Raw genomic sequence first — 23,172 nt, 5'->3', positions numbered from 1 at the left:
TGAGCTGAAGTCAGTAATGGTTTGGGGGTGTTTAACTTAGATTTGGTTAACATTCATGGTTATCAGCATACATGTGATCCCCTTGACTAACTAATTATTTCTGGTGGTTTTGTCATTTCATTTTTTTCCTTAAACAGCCATAGACCATTAGTTTAAAACCATTAGTCATAAGAACATGAGTTTAAAAAAGCTGCCAAGACTGAAATACAAGTCATTTTGTCCTTCACTCATATGTTTTAATGCACATTCAGCTTTAGCCATAATTTGTAAAATATTTGCTAACAGAAATATCTTTAAACATGCAGAGTTTCATTGACTTCCTCATCCAGAACAGCATGATTAACACATTCTGCGTCGGGGTGGATTTTCCACTTTTTTGTGTGTTTTTTGCACTTATACAAAATAAAATTGTAATTCAATTCTTCCAGCACACTGAGATCTGTTGAACAACTGCACACATACTGTTACTTCCAGATTTTTTTTTCTGTTCATGACAAGTTAAGTTGATCTTAGTCTATCATACCTCACATCTAATATTAATGTGAGAACATGATTACAAATTGTGTTACTATTGCCCCCATTCTTCCCATGGAGGTGAACTTACTTGTTTTTAACACAAGGCAGCTCAACGACGAGGTCTGTTTTGTGGTTTTTCAAGGGTTCATTGTTGAACAGCGTGGATGAAACTTAATAACGTGAAAAAATGTGTGTTAACACAATGCACTTTTATGTTCTTACTGAGAAAATAAGGGAGAAAGTATCTTATTATCACATTTTATTTCAAAGGCATTGTATTTATTTAATCAGACTAAATTGCATACTTTTTAACGTGTAATTACATAATATATATCAAGATATTGTAATTGTTTGCTGCTCTTTAATCGGTCAACTTATAAAATTAGGAGAAAAATGGCTGAAATAAACGTGTCACAACAAAAATAGTTCTAGTATAGTTTCTCTTTCTAAAACAATACTTGAAAGTGAAAAAAAAAAATCTGGACATATTAGTTCACTCCCATTGACCTGCAGCCATCGGTCGAAAACTACATTACCCACGATCCACAGCGCGCAGTCACAGTGAGGAAACATGGCGGCGTCCAAGCCCTCGACAGACTCCAACACAAACATTCCAGATTATGAATACACCGACGTGAACACCAAACCATTTCATATCGGCTCCCTCAGAGACGAGTGGCTGAACAGACTGAAGCCGAGCGACGTGTCCTACCAGCAGGAGGACGAGGACACATTTGAGGCAAACTTTACGAAAGAGATGCGGGTCAGTCCGGAGACCATGGCTGAACTCAAGTCCATCTGCAGGTAGTCAGACCAACGAAGAAGAAACGTTCAGCCCTGTTAGCAATTAAGCTAGCACCGTTTTAACAGTTTAAACAGTTCATTCCTTTTTCCCGTCTCTCTTCCTGCAACAATGTGTGTAAAAACACCACGAAACTGCTCTCAAGCAATCGACTGAAGTACAGTTTATGTAAAATCAGACTCAAAATCCTCTTTATTGGAAAAGTATGTCTAAACCTGCGAACAATTTGACAACACGGAGAAGTTATGAGAAGAAAAAAACCAACATGACACCAACTAGAGTTTAGACATGAAGCTAAACAGTATTTAATAATGACAAGCAAAGTGGCGAATAGAAATATAACTTCTGAAATAAAACAGGTTTATGGATAGAATACACAGTCAGTGCATAACGTGTGGATTTAACTGTAATATATATAAATCCAGTATCATATTTAAGAAACTTTCTCATATCAGACACTTGTGATATATAAAGCTTGTTTCCTCCTCCTCCTCCTCTTCCTCTAATGATGATGATGAAGACAGACCATGTGGCTTTATCACCTTGTCTTTTCAAACCTCAGCTGTCACCGTGATCTATGAGGAAAATAATGCTGCGAGCGAGTGAGAGGAGACATCAGGCGTATGAGTAACAAAGTCAGACACCAAATCAAGTTATGAAACTGCTTTTTTAAAATTTCAGCGGGAGGACGGAGCAGCAAGTAAGAAAAATGATCAGTACAGGTGCCAACACTGTTGTTGTACACCTCTTGTGTGTCTTGTACTGTTTTACTGTGACTTATTGACATATGAATGTGCAGTTGTGTGCACACTGACTCTGCTCTGGACAGTATGCTCACTGTATGTTGAAACAAAGGTAATGGTATTTTGTCAGACTGTGTTTTTTGTTGATTTTCCTTTCAAGTCTCGATTCCCTCCGATGCCATCCTGAGGATCAGCAGCCTGATCCAGATTTTGTACCTGAAGAACCAACGCTGAAAACACTAATGTATGACTCCTCCTCACTTGTTACAGTTGTGTTGTTGTGTCTTGGATAAACCAACAGCGTGTGAACAATTCCATTCCTCTGTGATTTTGTTTTTCTACAGACAAAGAAAAAAGAGACAAGATTACAAAGCTTCTCTAAAAGTCAACAAGAACAGACACGACCTCTATGCGGACGAACTGGTGGGTCCGGTGGAGCGTTGCTGAAATGCTGTCAGTCAGCAGGATCACAGGCTGGAATAGTAACATAGAGCTTTCTTCTCTCTGCGTGATTTCCAGGAGCGTCTAACTGTCGGTAAGAAACCAGGAGAGGTGGCCGACATGATCCCCGAAGGAGAAGTCATTCTAACCATCAACGTCTACTACCCCGCTATTATCGAGAAAGTGAGCTTTCACCTTCCCGAGGGTGCCGAGACCCTCCAAATATATTGGAAATATTCTTTTCCACTTTTTTTTATATATATAAAAATATTATTCTCCATGTTTCCTGTCCGTTCCCCCTCAGTTTAAGTACGTCAGACCCCACATGACTCTCCTGATGACGGGCACCCACAGCTTGGCAGAGCTCAGAGATGCCATCTGCTGTGTCAGCGACTTGCAAGTGTGCGGCGAGTTCAGCAACACGCCGGACATGGCGCCAGACTTCATCAGCAAAGTAAGCAAGCGCACACTTCACCTGAACAGCCTCTGCAAGACCTGCATATAATTCCCAGCATGTGTCAATATTTGGTCAACTAATAAAACCCTCACCTTTTCTGTTTCAGGATCATTTCAAGTCGTCTTTCTTTTTCTTTGAAGGAGTTTTCTATAACGACATGAGATTCCCCGAGTGTCAGGACATCAGCATGTAAGTTTGCTCTGTGGCTTTCTTTGAGTCCAGAACCTCTGGACTCGCATTAGGTTAAGCAGAATTATTTTAAGCCCACTTTTGGTAGCACGAACAAGAAGATCTTAGTTTTAGAGGATGTTAATTGACTCCTTGTGATTCCTGTTCCGATTAAGACCAAGATATCTTTGCGAACTGGCGTTACAGCCACATTTAGTAAAACAATCGTGCTTAGGAGATAGAAATAGTCATATCTGGGGCGGAACATTGCATTTGACCTGCTTCCATTCATACTGAAATACTAAGAGATGTTGGAGAGGTGATGTGGGGGTGTACACTAAACTGCAAGAGATCTCAGGCATATCATTCTCATCATTCATGTAGTTTTAAACCAAAATCACACTCATGCAGTCAACATTAACAATTTCAGTCTTTTGTGTTGACCAGAAACTGTGAAATGACTTCAGTTTAATGCGATGGTCAACTTTAATGAGCACACGTCCTTGGGCCAGACATTTCTTCATGTGTGTTTTCGATACAGGACTACCATTGAATGGGCAAAGGCCCGCAACTTCCCACCATACAGGCAGGCCAAGATGGAGGACACCCAGTTTGTGGATCTGAAAGTGAAAGTGGGCTTCCCCTACCTCTACTGTCATCAGGGAGACTGCGAACATCTCGTCATTATCACAGACGTCAGGTTAGCGCTCTTGTTCTTTCTTACTGGTTCGTGATCAGCTGCACCCCCACTTTTAGACCTGGGGGAGCAAACGTGTTTTTGCACACTTTTTGGTCAGACAACTTTTCAGGCCGTGTCAATATGTAGTAGGTGAATTAAAAAAATACATTTCCTGTCCTTATCTAAGCTGTTTACGCTTATAAACTCCAGACAATTCCCGGAGAATCAGGTCCAGACATGTGGAGTCGCCCTTTCACACACGACCACACAGTCTATGCACACAACATGAGACTGTCTGTGTCAGTCCGTTATCACCTACTGAAATACTCTGTTTGGTTTAGCCGAGGGCTGCAGGAGGCAGGACATGATGCAAAAGTGCGCTGCAGTTTGTAGTTTGGCATTTTGAAGTATTTACCGGAAACAAAACGGCTTTTATTTTACAAGAAATCAAAGGCAGTCCTTTCTCCCATTAGCTTCACAGCAGAGCGTTCAGGACTAACAACTACCCCACTGTGGTCCAAACAAAACGGCGGAGGACTATGTAAGATAGAATAACCATGTTACTGTGCCCTGAATATCTGCGTAGTTGATTTTCAATCACTGAGCATTAAGAAGTTCACCTTCATGGATTTCTGCTAGAAAGATGTCATTACACGAGATAAGGTCCTGATGGGTGAAAGGGTAGAAATTACAAGAGCTCAAGTACCGTATACAAAGAGGTGATGTTGATCATTTATTTTTACACATTCACACACACCACACGCCATGTGTATGAGGGGTTAGGATTCAGCTAGTAATCTTCATGGTTTACTTTTCTAGGGTTTTAGAGTTACTTTCCAAGTTTATTATTGTTAAACTGAAATGCACATCCTGTCGAACATTTAAATGGTTGCTCACTGCTGAAACTAGCACACAACACAATGAAAAACTAAACTTTAGCTTTACATTGAAAAAGCAGCTTTATTGGTCATTAGGCTCTGTATTATAGGAAATGACATTTTTAGGTGTAAATTAAATCAAACATGTCTCCTTATATGCACCCCCTCTTTCAACTACAACTAGGCACCCATGGTTGTTATGACAACAGTATGTCCGGCCAACCGCAACTGTCGGTAGCACAATATTTACAGTCACCAACTTTGACAGAGCAGGAAAAGAGGAAGCCCTTGAAACAGAAACCCAGTGGAATATATGTACTAATAACCTACTAATATACTACTATGTAAGGGACAATGTACACCGAACTGGTCATTATTGCAAAAACATGCGGTCTTTGCATCTATTACGCGGCTTCGTGCAAAAGTAATCAACAATTTGAACTTGAAAATGATTTCATTGATTTTAAAAATGATTTTCCTGCTTCTACTAGCAAGAAGAGAGTTGCACCAGTCTTCCATACAGAAATAACAGACCGTAGAAAACTGTAATTGACCAATCAGAGTTGAACAGCTGCTATGAAACATAATGAATACAAAGTCAAGACTTCATCACGGCCACCTCCTCCACGTTTTTAGCCACGCTAGCTCCATGGCTGGAGCCAAACAGGCAACCACTTTCAGTCTAGACTCAAACACCTCATGACTATTTTATGGATTGTCATGGAATTTTCTTACAGGCATTCATGGTTGCTGGGGGATTAGTACTACTGACTTTGATCACACCCTCTACCTTAATAAACTATGTAAAGGATAACATACAGTGTTCGCTGTCTCCCTATTATGGAATTAGAATAGAATAGAATAGAAAGCATTTATTGTCATTGTACTGGGTACAATGAGATTAAAAAAGGGCAGCTCCTTAAAGTGCACAAAAAAGTATAACACAGTATAAAAAACACTAATAAATAATTAAATAAGTGGCATCAGTGCTGGAATGCAGTAAAGCAATAATGAGGTGACATCAGTGCAGAAACGTCAGTGCAGATCAGAGTTCAAAAAGGTGACAGCTTTGGGGAAGAAGCTGTCTCTGAGTCTATTCCTTTTTGAACGAATGGACCTGTAGCGCCTGTCAGAGGGCAACAGGTCGAAGAGGTGGGAGCCGGGATGAGTGGTGTCTTTAACAATGTTCCTGGCCCTGCTGAGACAGCGGGAGTTGTGAATGTCAGTCAGGGAGGGCAGAGGGCAGCCGATGATCTTCTGCGCCGTGTTTACCACCCACTGCAGTCTCTTCCTGTCGGCCTCGGTGCAGCTGGAGTACCACACTGAGACAGCGTAGGTCAGCAGGCTCTCAACTGAGGAACGATAGAAGGTCACCAACAGCTGTGTGTTCAGATGTTCCTTCCTGAGCACCCTCAGGAAGTGTAACCGCTGCTGGGCCTTCTTGACCAACGTTGTGGTGTTTGCTGTCCAGGAGAGGTCTGCGGAGATGTGGACGCCGAGGAACTTGAAGGACTGGACTCTCTCTATGCGTTCGCCGTTGATGTGGAAGGGGGCGGGATCGACGCTGTTTCGTCTGAAGTCCAGGATGATTTCCTTGGTTTTTGTGATGTTCAGTGCAAGGTTGTTCACTGAACACCACTCAGCCAGTTGCAGGACTTCATCTCTGTAAGCCGCCTCATTTCCCCCTGAAATCAGCCCCACTACCGTCGTGTCGTCTGCAAATTTGACGATGGAGTTCTCTGGGTGGGTGGGACTGCAGTCGAAGGTATAGAGAGAGTAGAGTAGTGGGCTCAGCACGCAGCCCTGGGGCAAGCCGGTGCTGAGAGTGCGGGTGGAGGAGAGGTGGGGGCCAAGTTTCACGCGCTGGGGTCGGTTGATCAGGAAGTCATGGTGGGAGCCCCAAGTTAACTAACTTCTGGAGACCAGAATGTCCGGGACTATTGTATTAAAGGCCGAGCTGAAGTCAATGAAGAGCATCCTGACATAGCTCCCCCGGTGTTCCAGGTGGCTCAGCGCTGAATGGAGAGTGATGGCTATGGCGTCCTCAGTGGATCTGTTTGCACGGTAGGCAAACTGGTGTGGGTCCAGGGAGGGAGAGAGACAGGTTTTAATGTGTTGTAGAACCAGTCTCTCAAAGCACTTGGTGATGATAGGGGTGAGAGCTATGGGGCGATAGTCATTGAGGCTGGCCGTACGTGACTGTTTTGGGACCGGGATGATTGTGGCCGATTTCAGGCAGGGCGGGATGCCAGCTTGTTCCAGAGACAGGTTGAAAATGTCAGTGAAGACCTGTGAGAGCTGGTGGGCGCATGCCTTGAGCACCTTCCCAGGTACTCCATCTGGACCCGCAGCCTTCCTGGGGTTCGCTGACCTGAATGTGCGTCTGACATCCTGCACCTCTAGAGTGAGTGGGGGGGGTGCTGGAGGCTGGAGGGGGCTGCAGTGGTGTAGCAGAGTGCTGTGTTGAGGTCTCGAAGCGGGCAAAGAAGCTGTTCAGCTCCTCTGCCAGCACCGCACCTGAGTCTTCAGGTGTCGCATCACAGCCTCTGTTATTTGTGATGCTCTGGATACCTTGCCACACCTGCTGGGGGTTGTTACTGGTGAGATGGTCTTCTATTTTCCTCCTGTAGTCTGTTTTGGCAGCCCTGATGCCTCTTCTCAGGTCAGCACGAGCGGTGCTGTACAGGGCACTGTCGCCTGAGTCATGGGCATGGAGGAGCATGCGGACCTGGCTTGTCATCCAAGGTTTCTGGTTTGGGAACACCCAGTTACGTTTATCCACAGTGGCGTTCCCGACACAGTACTTGATGTAGGACAGTACAGTCTCTGTGAATAATAATAATAATAATAATTATATATGGTGGTTTGATTTGTCACAAGATGTCATTTTGTGTGCACTTTCTGAATCTCTCTATTATTACTACAAGCCTTTGAAATAAAGCACCTCCTTGTCAGAGAGAATTTGACTCCTCACAAGATTTGTCATAGCCAATTAGCTTTCATTGCACTAAGAAATGCGTAATAGTGGATGCGACACCAAGCGATATAGTGTTCGTGTGAGCAGAGTAACCACACATGCGTGAATGCAGCTTTTAATGTCACGAATGTGAGACAATGTATGTTCTCATCACTCAGAGGTTCTAAGAAACGGCCCCAGTCCTTTTTCCCCTCCTTTCACATTTTGCAGACTGACTCATAAGAACGACTGCCTGGACAGGAAGCTCTATCCACTTCTCACGCACAAGCACAGGGTCACCACCCAGAAGTGTGCGGTCTGCCATGTCTACATTGGAAGGTGTGTAAAGATCAACAATGCATTTAACAGCTTTTAACCGAGAACAAGTTTAACATCCCCGCCTCTTTCCAGGTGGTTTACTACCGATGACCAGTTTGCTCCGAGCGACCCGTGTCTTTTCTGTGACAAGTGTTTCCGGATGCTGCACTACGACGCTGAAGGCAAAAAGATGGGAGATTTCCTGGCCTATCCCTACGTGGACCGTGGTGCATTCAACTAATGCCCGTCTTCAGTCAACTGCTCAGACCACTGATTTAATGCTGTATAATACAGTTGAATGTCTTATATTTCAGAAAGAAATGCTTTGACCTTTGGGGAATTTACCTTTTATTTAAGTTAATAAGAATTGTTTTTGTACGGACTTTGTTTGAAATAAATTAACATTTACTGTTCTGGAAAAAAAAAATGTTCATGTTGAATTTGTAAGCCATTCATTAAAAACTGAGATGTAACAGTCCAGTAAAAATCAATCTCATCATTTTGGTGCTTAGCAAAGCAGTGATTATTACTAAGCTGTAGATCAGAAATCTATCTCACCCTGAAAATTGTGTGTAGAATTTGACACATTTTCCTGTAACATTAAATCAATGTTGAAGATGGTAAAAATGTCTATATTTACAGACATCACTGTCAAATACTCTTCATACTATTCTGCCTCACTGATACCACTTCGATCAGATTTGACTGACAGTGGCCCAGTGTCATCAGATTTCACCCAAATATTGCAAGATCCTTTTACATGTTGCATCACTTTTTGAAACACAGAAATCTGTCATGTGAAATAACTAAAACTCATCTAACATCATTCATTGTAGGAAACTTATTGGGCACATTGGTTGTGTATCTATTGATGTGAGCCTATTCTGTTAATCACAAGTGGGTTGAAAAAAGTACAACTCTAGTATAGTTACAGCAATAACCTCTGAGGTGAAACAGGCTAAGTCGAGTAAAAAAAAAAAAATCCAAACTTCATCAGTAGAGGATCAGAGGAAGAAGACTTTAAAGTGCTCTACACAACCATGATAGCAATGTTTAGTTGACCAACAAAGACAAAAGGAGAACTAGATGCACTACTTTATTATTGGAAGCTGAAACAGGTCATCAGACAGGCACAAAAATACTCTTATTTACATCTATGTTAAAAACAAAACCAACTTTTAAAATAGACACAGGAACATGGTTGAGAAAACTTGGCAAAATAAACTTTGGCAAACTCCAGACTTTTGTTTGTTTGTGCGTCTGAAGTGAATATGAATCTATAAAATGTTGTTAGCCAATGTTATTAGAAGTGGTGACTGAGCCTCTGACTATGACTAAACGTCTGTGCTTCAAACTAAGTGAAGTTAAAATCAAATCAAATGATTCCTGTAAGTGTCAAAAACAAAAAGGATATGTAATGATAAGAGTACAATCAAAACCATCTACTCCAACTGAACCAAATTGTACTAAGCCTGTCTCTTTGAGCATGCTCATTAAGATCTAAGTCCACAGTCCTGCAGATCTACAAGTTTTAGCATTACACTGCCACTATTTATTCAGCAGATGAGACAATTCATGTGAAACCAGGTGTCTGAAAGGTAAAGATTACACAAAGTTAGAAAGAAAAAAAAAAAAAAAAACTACGCTGTCAATCTTTAGCTTGGGAGTGGAGGGGGTTTGACGTACTGAAACCATTGAGCAGCTGAAACAGTAAACTGGAAACCAGTGATCATTATCAGTCATCAAAAGGAACTGGACAGGAGATCCCAGTTGGCCAGCCCAGTTTGGGCAAAGGTGGTACGAATACAGCAGCAAATGTCTTCTCTTTTCTTCAGGCATGTAGGACACTCAAGTGGATTCTTCCTGAGCTTTTGGGGCGCTAAAGAGAATAAAGAAGTAGGTTAGTCTGGTGTAGCTTCTTCCTCTATGCCGCTGACCTCCACTGCTGCCAAAAAACTACTAACAACACTCACTGGTTGACATATTTCACTGAACATGCTGTATGTATGAGTCACATACACTGTCCTGATGTGTGACGTACTTGGTAGTGCACCAAATGTGGCTTAAAATTCTAAAACAGAAAGGCTTTTTACTGATGCTTGAGTAATATTTGCCGAAAACTAGATTTCCCATTTCTAGGAAATAAATGGCACGCACACACACACGCACACACATGCACACAGATAATATTATTACTTTATAATGTATAATGATGTATTTGAAACACTTTTCCCACACCACAGTGTTCTCCTTCCTTATCTACATGTGCGCTCTATGTGTGTAAACTACCTGTGATTTTCTCCCACTGAGTTGTCTTCAAGAAGCTTCTCTCTCTCCGTCTCCTGCTTCTTCTCCTCTGGGCCGATATCGCCATTTGTCATCTTGTCTTGGGGTGGTGCACAGAGAGACACAGACTCAGTCAGGAAGAAGATCACTACATAACCTAAATCACCGCAGAGAGGAGAGCTCACAGGAGCATGTGATGACACATGCTGTGCACTAGACCTTACTGAGATAAATAAAATTTTCCATCGATTTGGCATGCCTTTGCTGCAGAAAGAGACCTTTCACAATCACACACATTTTGTCGGCGTTTCTACTGGGAATGTTAACCACAGAGATCCTGTGACGTCCTCCTGGTGGGGCCAGAAGAAAATGACTTAAAACACAGAGCTTCAGTGTCTAAGTTCTCTAGTTTTTTTTATGTGGCTTAGCTGGTCACAATTGGTCTACCAATAACCAGCAGACATGCCTTATGTCACAACTTTATCACCAGACCTAGCAACCTCTCCAACTGGTCCAACATTTTACTGTAAAAGTAGCTAACAGGTGAAATTCCTCAGTTTTACTCTTCCTGTACACATCGTGAACATTATTATTTTTGTTACAGATTCATCTGCCATTATTTTCTTGATTAATTGTTTGGTCAAAAAAAAGTATCCTAGACCTCAGTTGACCTCATCATGTGTGTCGATTTGTCCGACAAATGGTCCCCTCAAAAAAACCCCTCAAAAATATAATGCAAAACCTAAAAACAAACAAACAAACAAACCCCCCAGAGAATGCTCACACTTGAGAACCTAAAATAATCACATTTTGGGAATTTCTGCTTGAAAAACGTTTCAAACGATTACTCACTTTGTCAGATTAGTTGCTGATTAGTTTGATTAAACTGACTGACCATGAAGCTCTGGTAATAATCAACCTTAAACTGCTCCCGTCGTATGGAAAACTCTACATCACGTCATGGGCTCCGATCATGGCAACTCAAGGTGCAGTTATCCCAACTGTATGGAAACTCAGAGGTAGTGTTTTCCGTGCCAATGTGTCCATTGATTGGTAATATGTTCATGATTAAACTCTTCTCTTTGTTCATCTACGAATCATGATCATCCCTCGGACCAGCACTACCCTTACATAATGAACCATGTGACAAAAACGCTAAGTTCAAACAGGCAGCTCCTTTTTTTCATTTTTATCGGTGAAGCACTTTGGTCACCCTTTGGGCTGTTGGAAAGGGCTATGTAAATACATTTTGATTGATTGATTGATTGATTGACAGATAGAGAGAGAGCAACCTTGAATGACCAAAAGTTTAAACAGAGATGTTAAATAGCTTGTTGCACCAGCATTAAATAAATGTCAAGAACATCTCACAATAATCAATGAGCTCCAGATGTCATCGTAGAATTTGTTCAGGGGTCTGAATGTGTTCCAGCCACCTCAGAGAGGCAGCATGGACAACTACCAAGAAACATGACTGAATCTATAATAGTAAGATTGGTAAGCAAACAGTACCAGAGTTGTTTTCCTTGGCTTGCTCCACTCTCTTCAGCGCTCCTTTCTTGGCTTCCTCGTGCTGCCGCTGCTCAGCTATGGACTTGTTGAGCACCTGGCTGAGCACACAGTCGCCTTCTCCCACCAGAAACATACTCTTGAACTTGTTGTACAACATGGTGGCCTTGTCCATGATGTCTTGGCTGGCCTTAAATCTGCGAATCTAGACCGCGGATTAGAAAACATGCATCACCAACAAGGTAAATAAGGTATAGTATAAGGTTAGTGTAGTGAACTAAAACATCAAAACAAAGTGTGACATTTTTTTTTTAAATTTTTTTTTACTTAACTGAAATACAAACAAAAACTAGACTAGAAAAAAACGAAATGAAACTAAATAAAATGAAGTTAAAATATACAGGAAATATGTCAATTTAATCCAATGTGTCAACACAACCACCATGAGATAATACTACTACAGAGACTGCCTTCACAAAGTGTTGTGTTTGCATTGCAACGCTAATTCTGAACTTCTTAAATCTGCTCTTGAAAAATACCCCCATAGTACAATAAAATACTAAAACTAATAATAAAACTAAACAAGTAAAACATAAATCCAAACTGAAACGAGCAAACCTACCCTGGAAGCTAAATGAAACGTAACCAAAGTGAAAACACAGAACTGCGATGACTCTGATCACCACTCAAAGTGTTTGCATCCCGATTGCTCAGTTTGAAACAGTCTCACTGTAAATGGGATTTTGGGATGAGCGGGTCTACCTTTTTGAGCGTGGCAATAAGTTCGCTGTGTTTCTGCAGGTGCTGGGTTGTGACTTGAAGGGCGCTGATCTCATCTAGTGCCTCCAAGCACTTCTTCACATCCTAGTGAGGTGGGAGCCGGAGGGGCCGTGGCACAAGAGTGGCATGGAAGCATAAAAGAGATGTACACGCGTTTAGCAGTCAACGGAGGCAAAAGTTAGGGTGGAAATGCAGCCAATTATCAAATTTAACCACAATGTATTAAAAAGAGCTCTCTTTGATCAGCATTTACTGAGGAGGCGACCTATTTCTGTTTTAGATCACACGTGAGGAACGTTAATATTATTTACTGTTCAATTTTGTCACTAAATACTTAATACTAAATACTATCATCTATTTTCTCATTGCAAAGAGGGAATGCATTTGAACTGCCCAGCCCTCTTTTTCCTGAAATGTTCACAAACACTGGTTGTCTGTGTGTGTCCTGGGTTGCTCTGGAGTCACAGCATCTGAATGTCACATTGCTGAGGCCTTTCCATGGGTCGCTTTCAGTAAATGAATGACAATGGCCAACTTCAGTCTGAGAAATGTGTCACAACACAATTAGATTGCTTATACTTCTAAAAACTCATGCACAGACCTGAGCCCCAAGTAATGAGTGACAGGGTCAGTCATCTTAGTATATTATCACTTCACACAACACAAGATTTTATGCTCTAATGAGATGCAACACCGTTCTCAGCGGAGAATGATGGACTTGTATGAGGTGTGATATATATACATACACACACACACACACACACGCACACACATATATATATATGATCTGACTATTCAGTAGAACTTACAGGATTGTCAATTTTCAGTGAAATCTTGATTTCACTGTGAAGCCTCTGCAGTTTCAAGTCAGTTGACATTTCTGTGGAAAAGAAGAAAAGAAAACATGGAAATGGTTTAGCTTGTAGTGCAGAACCTTAATCAAGTGTGAATTATATCCATTCCAATGACACGCTTTGGGATATGCATCGGCTGTATGAACTTGGCTGAAACGTGTTTCTACTTGTTGGAAAAGTCAGTTCAAGCAACCAAAGAAGACCTTTAAAACACTATTTGTTGCTACTCACCCTTTTTCTTGACTCCTGCCCTCTCTTCAGTCTTCTTCCCATCATCTTTGTTTGGTCTGCAAGACAGAATCACCATATGATGTCACAAATCTATCCACTACTACTGTTTTTTTTTTTTTTTTACATCTCTGTGTCAACGTGTTGCTCATAAAAGACATATTTCTTATATTATTACACTTAGCATTCATTTATTGAGTTAAAATGCCTTCAATGTACGGTTTTCTGATTGTTGCAACTTGAATAATTGTCCTTTAAATACTTTGTTTTAATTGTTTGGCTGCTGGTCGGACCATAATAGGTGATAAGAGGACACCATCTTGTGCTGTGGTAACTTGTGATGAGCATTTGAATGCATACGTACTCTCTCATGTCATCTGCTTTCCGCCGCCGCGCATCTTTGTCCATGTCTGAGTTTTGGTGTTTCTTTCTGCCTTTGTTTTTCTGAGATAAAAAGAAATCAAAATCATATGCATAGATGTATCCCATTTCCTGTTAAACCTCCTTATTAGGAGCAACGTTGGTGCTTCAGACTAAAAACTTGTAACTGACGAAATCTTGTGTGTGCTGGACACCTGCCTCTTCATCGTCGGAGCCAGAGGAGCTGTCCTCCTTGGACTTCTTCTTCTTGGCTTCAGGCTCCTTCGCCTCTGCATCCTTTCCTTTGCCGTCCTCCTTCTTCCTCTTCTCCTCCTCTCCACTCTTGGACTTGTCCTCTGGTGCCCTCTTCCTCTTCCTGTCAGACTCAGTGTCCCTAAAAAAAGGCGAGAGAAAAGGCCTGTTACTTACTTAGGTACTTACACGGGTATGTCTAAGAATTTTCCCATTGTGTGTCTATGCTGTGTGGTTACATTTCACTTCCTGAGCCCTGCTGGTCCTGCTGCTGGAGCAAAAGTAGCTTCTCACTTTTGGGCTTCCTGCCTCTTCGTTTAGGGCCCTCTCCACCTGGTCACATGGACACAAACATACGGCACATTCAGACACCCCATAAATCCAATTCATGCAAAAGGAGAGCTGAATACTAAAAGATTCCTGGGTTAATATTTATGTAGAAATACATATAATATATTTAACACATTGCCAATGTCCTACAGTCCCACAGTGCAACATGCTTGTCGACCTGATTAATGTACTCTCTCATATTTGGTATACATGTATATATTCATGATGTCTGTAACTGTTTCATTGTCGCTCCTTCATCTAGGCCGCACATACAATATACTGTATTTGGAATGAGCTTGGACTTTCTGGGACTATTTAATCTTCTAAACAGCATTCGGAGTACCAACATCATCGAGGGAATATCGCTTACCTGAGGGACTAACAGGGCTAGCAGGAGCATCGTCTTTTTCTGTCTCCTGGTCAGCATCACTCTGGGAAAAAACATTGATAACATACCGTCTCATAAATATGGTTTCTTTTTATATAGATCATAGACTCACTGAAAGTAATCCCATTAATAAACACTACAAACCTTTTTCTTTCTTCCTCTCTTGGGCTTAGGAACATCTGCGGATTCTTTCTGTGTCGAGCCCTGAAGTGCAACAGCTTTTGTTAATTTCACTCCAACTCCACAATCCTGACTCTTAGCTGTGTTCTCTTTAATAAAGCAGCAGCAGCCTCTGAAGTGAAAGCCAGGTACACCAGTCAAGCATTCGACTCAACATATATTCTGTCCTTCTTGGATTGATGATTTAATCTTCACAAACATCCTGTCTTTTTTTCTTTACAGCAATAGCATCATCTAGTGTGCAAGCATGATATTACATTCGGTGCCAGTGTTTCATTAACAACAGCAGTGTCCAAATTCCATACACATGAAATTTACACTTTATATACTAATATTTCTAGTGTGTAGTTTCAAATTCAGTGACTGGAACAAGTATGCATATATATTTAGTGTACATTGTAAGGAATTGGGACACCGTTTATGATTTCTTAAAATACTATATAAAAAATAATATAAAAAGAAGGAGTCCATCTCTGAGCAAAATACATTAAAACATAAACCGAGTCACAACTTACCTTTCTCCAAAGCACACAGAAAGCCATGCAAAAGTAAAATAAAATCAACTCATTGCAAACAGTAGTTTTGTGAATAGACAGGGAAAGGCAGGAAATGGAAAGCAATAACACAAGTTGTTGAGTCGGGTGGTCTCAGAGAGGTAAAACAGAGAAGAAGAAAGCACACATTTCCAATTTTCATTTATTTTAGACACGCGCAGACTTAAAAGTCCAAACCTAAATCAATTTGATCCAGAGCCAGCTCTGCTTACCTGATATTTAATCTTATAAATTATTTTCAGTGGCAACACAGGCACTGTTTTCTCAGATCTGCTGGGAAATCAGCTATCACCTCAGTGGCATTAACACAGCAAACCCTGATGAGGCACTCTAATCAAAATCAAGCGCCACCTAAAGTTTTTGAGTCAAACAGAAACAAACCACCAATTGGAAAAAAACCACCAAGTGTCACATGCTTTCCCACAGGGAGGGGATGAGGCAACCTGCACCGCTTTATGGGATCCCAACATGCAAAGTACGTACATCCTGGTTCTGGGCACCCTGCTCAGAGATCAGAGACCCTTCCTCCTCCTCCTCCTCCTCCTCCTCCTCCTCCTCCTCAATTTCATTCTCCTGCCCAGCCTCACTTCCTGGAACCTGAATGTACCCAAGACACAGCATAGGATGCAGTGTGGTGGGGTAAACGGGTCTTGAAAGGGAGAAAAGTTAGCGAGTGTCCTTCTGTTCCACACACACTACTCTTAGCATTAAAAGCCTTTGAATCTGTTAAAACAAAATGACACTATCAGTTTGAAAGCCATTGCCTGCACTCATATGCAATTCAGTATGAAGCAGACACACGTTAGAGAAGAGATTAGAGGAAAACAGCAAAAGAAGAAAGAAGCTGACAACACAGGAACAAACCAGTAGCGTGTCAATGCAGTGAAGTGACTGTGTATATACGTATATTCATATATTTACTAGTGAATGACAGATTTAGAGAGAAAAAAAACTTACTTTAACTTTTATCCCCTTGTCACCTGCCTCCTCCTCTGCTTCAGGGCTGCTGTCCGAATCCTTTTCAGCGAAAGATTCGGGGGCGACCGGCTTTAAATGAAAAAAAAATTAAACAATTAAACAAATGAACAAAAATACAAGAAGATGGGGAATTTATTCTTAGTAAATACATGTGAAGAGAAACAGACTGTTAAATGATGTCACAGTTTAATAATGGTCTCCCCAAACTTAGATTCTTCCTGTATGAATGTTATGTGAATGAGTGAATGTAGTGTAAAAGCACTCAGAGAGTTGCTCTACAAGTGCAGTCCACTTACCATTTAATGTTTTAAGTCTTCACTTACATGAATAAACACCTTTTAACAATGACACATGACCAAATAATACTTTAAATTGAAAAAAGAAAACCATTTCAACCTATTTGTAATAAACTGAAACGACATTTGGTTTAGACAGCCATCAGTTATCAGTGTCTGTGTGTCAAGCTGAGCCAGCTGATCTCAGTATGCCCTGTCAAGCTCTATCATCCTGTTTGGAGGGACCGATTTATTGGATTACAGTCCAACTTCTGTCAGGGGAAATGTGACAAAAAAAATGACAAAAACGCATCACAAACTGTCTGAGACAAATTGTATCCACCCGATTAAATGAAAAGTCTTTTTTAAGTGTTGTGCATTTGCTAGAACATCAAAAATTATACAAAAAGGTTACACACTGTGACTCAAACTCAAAGAGGTAAAGCAAATCGAAGCCTGAGGTCAACATCAGGAGGATAAATACTGAAAGATATCTGCGGAGGAGAGAGGAGGAAGATGTACCTTGGGCGCAGTGAGCTCAACTTTTGGGTTGTTCTCAATCTCCCACAATCCTTCGTTGAAACCTTTCCTCTTGTTGGGCTTGGCGTACTTGTCTTTGTTGGGCTGGTACGGAAAGATATCTTTTGGGCCAAGAAATGCCCTGTTTGAAAGAAGACGATCCAGAATGTGTGTCCATCTAATACTTTCGGAACCATTAAAAATGTAGCGCGTGTTTACTGTGAGGTGGAGCGGCCGCACAGACCGGTAACTCTACTCAGGCACTCATCAAACATTTATGTATTGAAAGAAGCACCTTCAACAGAGCACAATGACAGCTCAGCATTCAACAGTGGACTTCCTGGAATACCTCCCATTTGTTCTGGTCACTCAGACTAATCGAAACATTAAATGCAAGCTTCACCAAAGTAGGTACACTGTAAAGCCGTCAAATAGAAGGAAATAACGAAGACTGTTAGTGGGTGGTTACTAACGTTTCATGGGTGCCAAAGAAGAAGATGGGGAACTTGATATTGGATGGCTTCACAGCACCGTCAGGGACTTCATCGATCTGGTACAGAAATGAGAAAACAACAAATATTTACTCGCTCCCACATTCAAAAGCAAACTGAAAACGTTTCTATGTTCTCATGCATGTGATTAATTACTGTTTGTGGTTTGATTCTGCCGATTATCTGCAGTTTTCAAGCAAATCGAGTTTAATTGTGAAAATAAACTGTTCTATATTCATATATTTGCTTATGATTGAGGCCCAAACTTACTCTTGCAGGCCAGTGTGGATATCCCTTCATCTTGGCAAAGATCAGGTCACCAGGTTTCCAATCTCGAGTCATCATGAGGGTATTATCAAGCTGGGAAGAGAAGACACACAAGAGTAAATACACACTCAGGGATGTAAAACGTGCACACATTTCACAGGGTGCCCCTCCCCTTAACCACCACCAACATCCTTTGGTGTCCACAGTTCATTCAAACGTGACAGTCATGACAAAAAAAACAGTCCTGCATTAAACACACACACACTGAGTTCGCTACAGCTGATCTCACTGACACTTGGCAGTCCCTAAAAGCGATGTGAACAAGCATTAACAAGATGCGAAGCAGTGCAGAACATGAACATCATCAACAACAAACAAGAGGAGCTAGCTAGCATGTAGCTGTTTAATGCTACCGGAAGTGCAACGTTACCCTTCACTGACCTATACTTTGTGCAGACGTCTGTAAAAAGCCGCCAGATGTTATGAGTATTTCAGTAAAAGTGTTGTTGCAGCACAATTTTGTAGCAGGAAAACAAACCGCTCCTTTCCTCCACGGTCGGATGCACGTTTTCCGCTCCCGCGCAGGACGTCAACGGATTGTACCATTACATGCCAAAATGGGGGGGGGTGGTCTATTTTCTATGTCTATTTTAATCACATGTCATCGCCTGTGAAATACAACCACAAGCTTTTAAGGCACTAAAAGAAAATCTGAAGTGCTTGTAAAATGTTTGCGTGAATCATAATCACCCCAAATATGATTTTATGAGAACACGTATTTGTGAAAGTTACCCCCCTGAGCACCTCGCCTCTACAAAGATCGTCTATTTCACCTTATGGTTGATCGTGGATCTTTTAAAACGCCTTCAAATAAGGTCAGTCTGTAGGAGTAAATGATAAATGAAGGTGAATAAAGGCACAGATATGGTTTTATAACACATCCACGGGGGTGACGGACGTGTCTGAAGAAAAGTGGGCGTCAACTTCCACGCATGCGCTCTCAGTCCATAATTTTCAAACAGGTACAGCCACCCTCGTTTCCATAGAAACTACTTTGAGAAAATTTATGTTCCTTTTCTAAAACTATGCCACCCATAGCATGTATGTTTAGTCATGTATGTTTTAGGTGTAAATCCCGGATGTTGTTGGTATCTGAAAATAGGATCAGAGTGAGAGCTCTGCAGTGGCTCCTCTCTCCTGCTTGGTGCTGATGCTGAGGCTGCCACTCTGACGCAGGATCCAGCCTCGATAATCACATGTAGCTGCATCCCTGGTGCAGAGCTAATGTAGCTAGATCCAGATTTATTTTCGCAGTTGCCAGATAGACACACAGATATACAGATAACATGAGAAATGGATCTTATTTGATAACTTTTGCAGCAGAGCAGACTCAAACCTTAACCAAAATTCAAGGAAATGTGTAAATCTATGCACGAGTATGGTAATATTTAACATATATTTTCTTTAAGATTGATGGACACATCTATGGACTTCTTGTTTATGCTGTATTGACAACCCGTCTCAATTTGGTTGCCATTCAGTGACCTCTAGTGGCAGGATTAGGCTTAACAGATGAAGAGTAACCAAAGGAGATGGACTGCTTTTGTAGTTTTGGTATTTGGTATAACAACTGATTCGCTACAAACACTATTATTATTCTAATAAAATGACTTTCAATTTTATTTGGGGATGCAAGTGGCCACCACAATTTTTTGAACCTCACGTCATTAAATGTCCTGTTTTGTCTGACCAACTTTCCAAAACGAAACATTCAATTTACAAAGACACAAAACAGCAAATTCTCACATTTGAGAAGCTGGAATGACACAATGTTTGACATTTTTTTCTTGAAAAATAGTAGATGTACTTTTTGTCAATCAACGAATCAATTAACTGACTAATTGTTTCACTTCTTATCGCGATCCAAAACCTTCTCTCAATAATTGCTTATTCATTTCTCTAAGGTTTCATATTGTCGGTTGTATATTTAAGGGATAATGGAGAGTTTAAGAACAAATCTATGCACAAGTCAGCCTCCAGGCTCCGGAGAGCTTCATAAAACGCTGCAGATGGTGGAAATCCTATATGAAGGTGACCTCAACATTTGTGGCCACACAGATACACAAACGAGCCTACATAAATCCAAGTCTGCTGTGTGTGTGTGTGTGTGTGCACGCTCGTGTGTGTGTGTGTGTGTGTGTGTGGTTAAAGACAATAGAAGATGCTGATAGTTGAAGGACAGGCTCATCAGCCACAGGGTCCCAGAGAGGGGGATAAGGGAGAAGAGGAGGCCAGGATGGGCCAGAGGAGAGTGGATGAGAAAAGGAGACGAGAGAGGTGGAACCCAGGCCGAAGCCCAGGAATAACTCACAGGAGCTACCAGGCCCCCTGCCCAGCCTGCGAGGTGAGAGACCTCGGTGTTGGACCCCAGCCAGCTTAGTGGGGTTCCTGCTCAGACACGCGGCTGTAACGGAGGCCAGGGATGGAGCTATAGAGAGATGACAGTGTGTTTGCGTGTGTGTGTGTGTGTGTGGGTATGAGTGTGAGCGTGTATCCTTCACCCTGGCAGACGAGGTGTTGGCAGAACATCCCAACCCACTCTGTCTCTGAGGGCCACAAAGTCCTGCTATCCTTCCTCACTCATTTGTTAACCTGCCTCTCTTCTTTTTGCGTCCTCGCTCACACGCTGAGAGCAGCTACTTTATATATGACCAGCGCCATTCAAAATCACCCCCCTACTTTAGTGGCGCCCTCTGGCCATCAGTGAGACAGCACAGAAAGGGAACACTCACTTCACGTGTTTGTACAACATAAAGCATAGATGTATAGAACCGCTGCATGGACGTAACACACAGGCAGGTGAGCTGCAGGCTCTGATATCAAATTGACGTACTGGTTCATGAGCTAAAAGGGTGAGATAGATGGGGTAGATATAGATTTGGCATATGGTTCTGTCACAGTGTGCAGTGATGGTAAAGTCACTAGTATATTTACTCAAGTAGACAGTTTCTGAGGAATTTGTACCTTATCTATTTCCATTTCATGCTACTTTCTACTTTCTACTATTGTACTTTATGCTTTCCTTTTCACAGGCTAATAAACATGGTAGGTTTATAAAAAAAGGATGCAATATTATAAATGAAACTAGCCAGCAGCATATAAAATACGAAAACTAGGTCCACCATGACCAAGTAAAATGCTATAGTTTAAACATTAGTGTAGAGCTGCAATGATAAGTTAAACTTTTAAGCAATTAGTCGATCAATAGAAAATTTATCGACAGCAACGTCAAAAGCCAAACATTTGCTGGTATCATCTTCTCAGTTGTGGGGGTTTGAGGTGTCTCTTTACCGTACGTAGTAATGATAATAATAGATGATAAACCTGTTTACGGTCTGATAAGCAACACAGTTGAAGATGCCACCTTGGGCTGTGGGACATCACAGTTTTTTCACTACTGTCTGACATTTTATAGACAAAACAATCCAGAAAATAATAAAATGATGTGTTACTGAAGTGTAACTCTCACATGCGTATTTTTTGGATCATGAGTACCTTTACTTAGCACTCAAACCTTCACGTTTTCATCAAATATAACATCTCTTGGGGTTGTGGATTGTAAAGAAAGAGTAATCACTGGGCCCAGTTGTCTGTCACGATCTCACTGGCTGTGCCTCGTTTCCCTGTTATCAAAGCGCATGAGATGGGAGAGAACATCGGCCTGGAACCGTTTTGATCACATTAGCAGCACTAAGTCACCCAAGTGGAAAGAGTGGAACATAATAACTTCCCATTTTTAGAAGGTAACGTGTGCACTCTGGTTGAGAGAGAAAATAACGTGCTGATGGTTGAGAGACGACCTTGAGTGTCTCATTCTTATTAGACGATGACGCCTCATAATCAGGATCCTCCTCGACGTTAACCTCAGTCGCAGACCCATTCTCCTCTGTGTCACTATCACTGTCAAAGAGCTCCAAACCCTCCACGGCAGAAAAGCCTTTGCTGAGAGGTCATTTTCAAGTGACAGAGAGAGAGAGAAAGCATAAAGGGGGTCACACAGAGCGCCAAGAGAAATGGTTTCAAGGGCTCTCGTGCAAGCTTTTCTATGTTTGCCCCTTCACCCCGTCATGTGAACCGTCAAGGGTTCTCGTACTACTTCAGGTACAGTTGTTTTAGGTTAGGGCCCTAAACAATGTGGTGATTCTTTAAAGGTAAACTTGCAATGCGAAAGTGCCGTCAGTAGCATCCAAAACAACACGTGTAAAATGTTCATATTTCTTTTACACAGCTAAAACACCCTGGGGTCAAATTGACCCCAAAAAATGTGCACAGGTCATCGAAGATGGTCATTTTATGTTTACCCAGTTGTCCCCATTAAATTAGACAATATGAAGCAAAAACATGGTATCAATCATTTATGTAGAGACTCTGGGTTCAAGTTGACCCCAAAGCCGGTATGAAGGTTAAGCACATTTTGTTGATAATAATTTCAAACTTTTACTCGACTTTTACATTTTTTTCTGCTTCAAACTTTTTCTGCTTCTATGAAAAATCATTGATTTGGGGTTTTTAGACTCTCTTTTGTGGCATCATCTGAAGGGCACCTTCCCGCGGACTTGAATGAGCGATGGTGTCCTTGAGCTTGTGTGTGTTTTTTATGTGTGTGTCATACACATGGATTGGCATCTTTCCCCTTACTGCTGGCAACCCTTCAGCATGTTAGGGGAATGGACGGGGGTGCCACTGGAGAATGATAAAGTAGTCACAAGACAGGTCAGTACATTCATTAACACCATAGCAATATTTGTTAATAAATACTGCTTAATTTGGCAAGGACTTGGCAAAGTAAGTCTGCATAGATGTTGTTCACAGGCCCTCTTTTTAAAGGGCATGTTAGATGGTTGCCTTTTGCGTTATTTTGAAGGTTGAAGAAAAAATTATTCAGGTATGGGCAAAAGAATTT

General features: G+C 41.5%; 2 protein-coding genes and 1 long non-coding RNA gene across 4 annotated transcripts in view; 2 read left to right on the top strand and 1 right to left on the bottom strand.

Annotated features, from left to right (window-relative positions):
• LOC139225635 (uncharacterized) overlaps nucleotides 1–23,172 on the top strand; it is a 223,735-nt gene that overhangs the window by 180,890 nt on the left and 19,673 nt on the right. The window lies entirely within an intron of this gene.
• Nucleotides 1,088–8,398, top strand: snapc3 (small nuclear RNA activating complex, polypeptide 3). Its single transcript, XM_070827944.1, has 9 exons — nucleotides 1,088–1,320; nucleotides 2,222–2,305; nucleotides 2,406–2,484; nucleotides 2,581–2,685; nucleotides 2,807–2,956; nucleotides 3,066–3,148; nucleotides 3,669–3,827; nucleotides 7,872–7,979; nucleotides 8,052–8,398. The coding sequence occupies exons 1-9, from the start codon at nucleotides 1,088–1,090 to the stop codon at nucleotides 8,197–8,199; spliced, it is 1,149 nt and encodes a 382-aa protein (XP_070684045.1). The 3' UTR covers nucleotides 8,200–8,398.
• psip1a (PC4 and SFRS1 interacting protein 1a) lies at nucleotides 9,029–18,755 on the bottom strand. 2 transcript variants are annotated; one of them, XM_070827588.1, is made up of 17 exons: nucleotides 18,651–18,755; nucleotides 18,213–18,302; nucleotides 17,925–18,001; nucleotides 17,455–17,593; nucleotides 16,637–16,726; nucleotides 16,163–16,276; nucleotides 15,090–15,149; nucleotides 14,928–14,988; nucleotides 14,467–14,560; nucleotides 14,195–14,369; nucleotides 13,980–14,059; nucleotides 13,619–13,674; nucleotides 13,343–13,413; nucleotides 12,516–12,617; nucleotides 11,757–11,958; nucleotides 10,248–10,344; nucleotides 9,029–9,837 (listed from the first exon to the last, which is right to left on the bottom strand). In XM_070827588.1, the coding sequence occupies exons 2-17, from the start codon at nucleotides 18,285–18,287 to the stop codon at nucleotides 9,807–9,809; spliced, it is 1,524 nt and encodes a 507-aa protein (XP_070683689.1). In that variant the 5' UTR covers nucleotides 18,288–18,302; nucleotides 18,651–18,755; the 3' UTR covers nucleotides 9,029–9,806. The 2 variants fall into 2 exon arrangements, with proteins under 2 accessions (XP_070683689.1, XP_070683690.1); XM_070827589.1 differs by lacking the exon at nucleotides 16,163–16,276.

This window comes from Pempheris klunzingeri, chromosome 3, assembly GCF_042242105.1.
Source record: "Pempheris klunzingeri isolate RE-2024b chromosome 3, fPemKlu1.hap1, whole genome shotgun sequence".
Taxonomy (NCBI): domain Eukaryota; kingdom Metazoa; phylum Chordata; class Actinopteri; order Acropomatiformes; family Pempheridae; genus Pempheris; species Pempheris klunzingeri.
The sequence above is the reverse complement of the archived record's forward strand: the minus strand, read 5'-3'. Positions and strand labels throughout refer to the sequence as shown.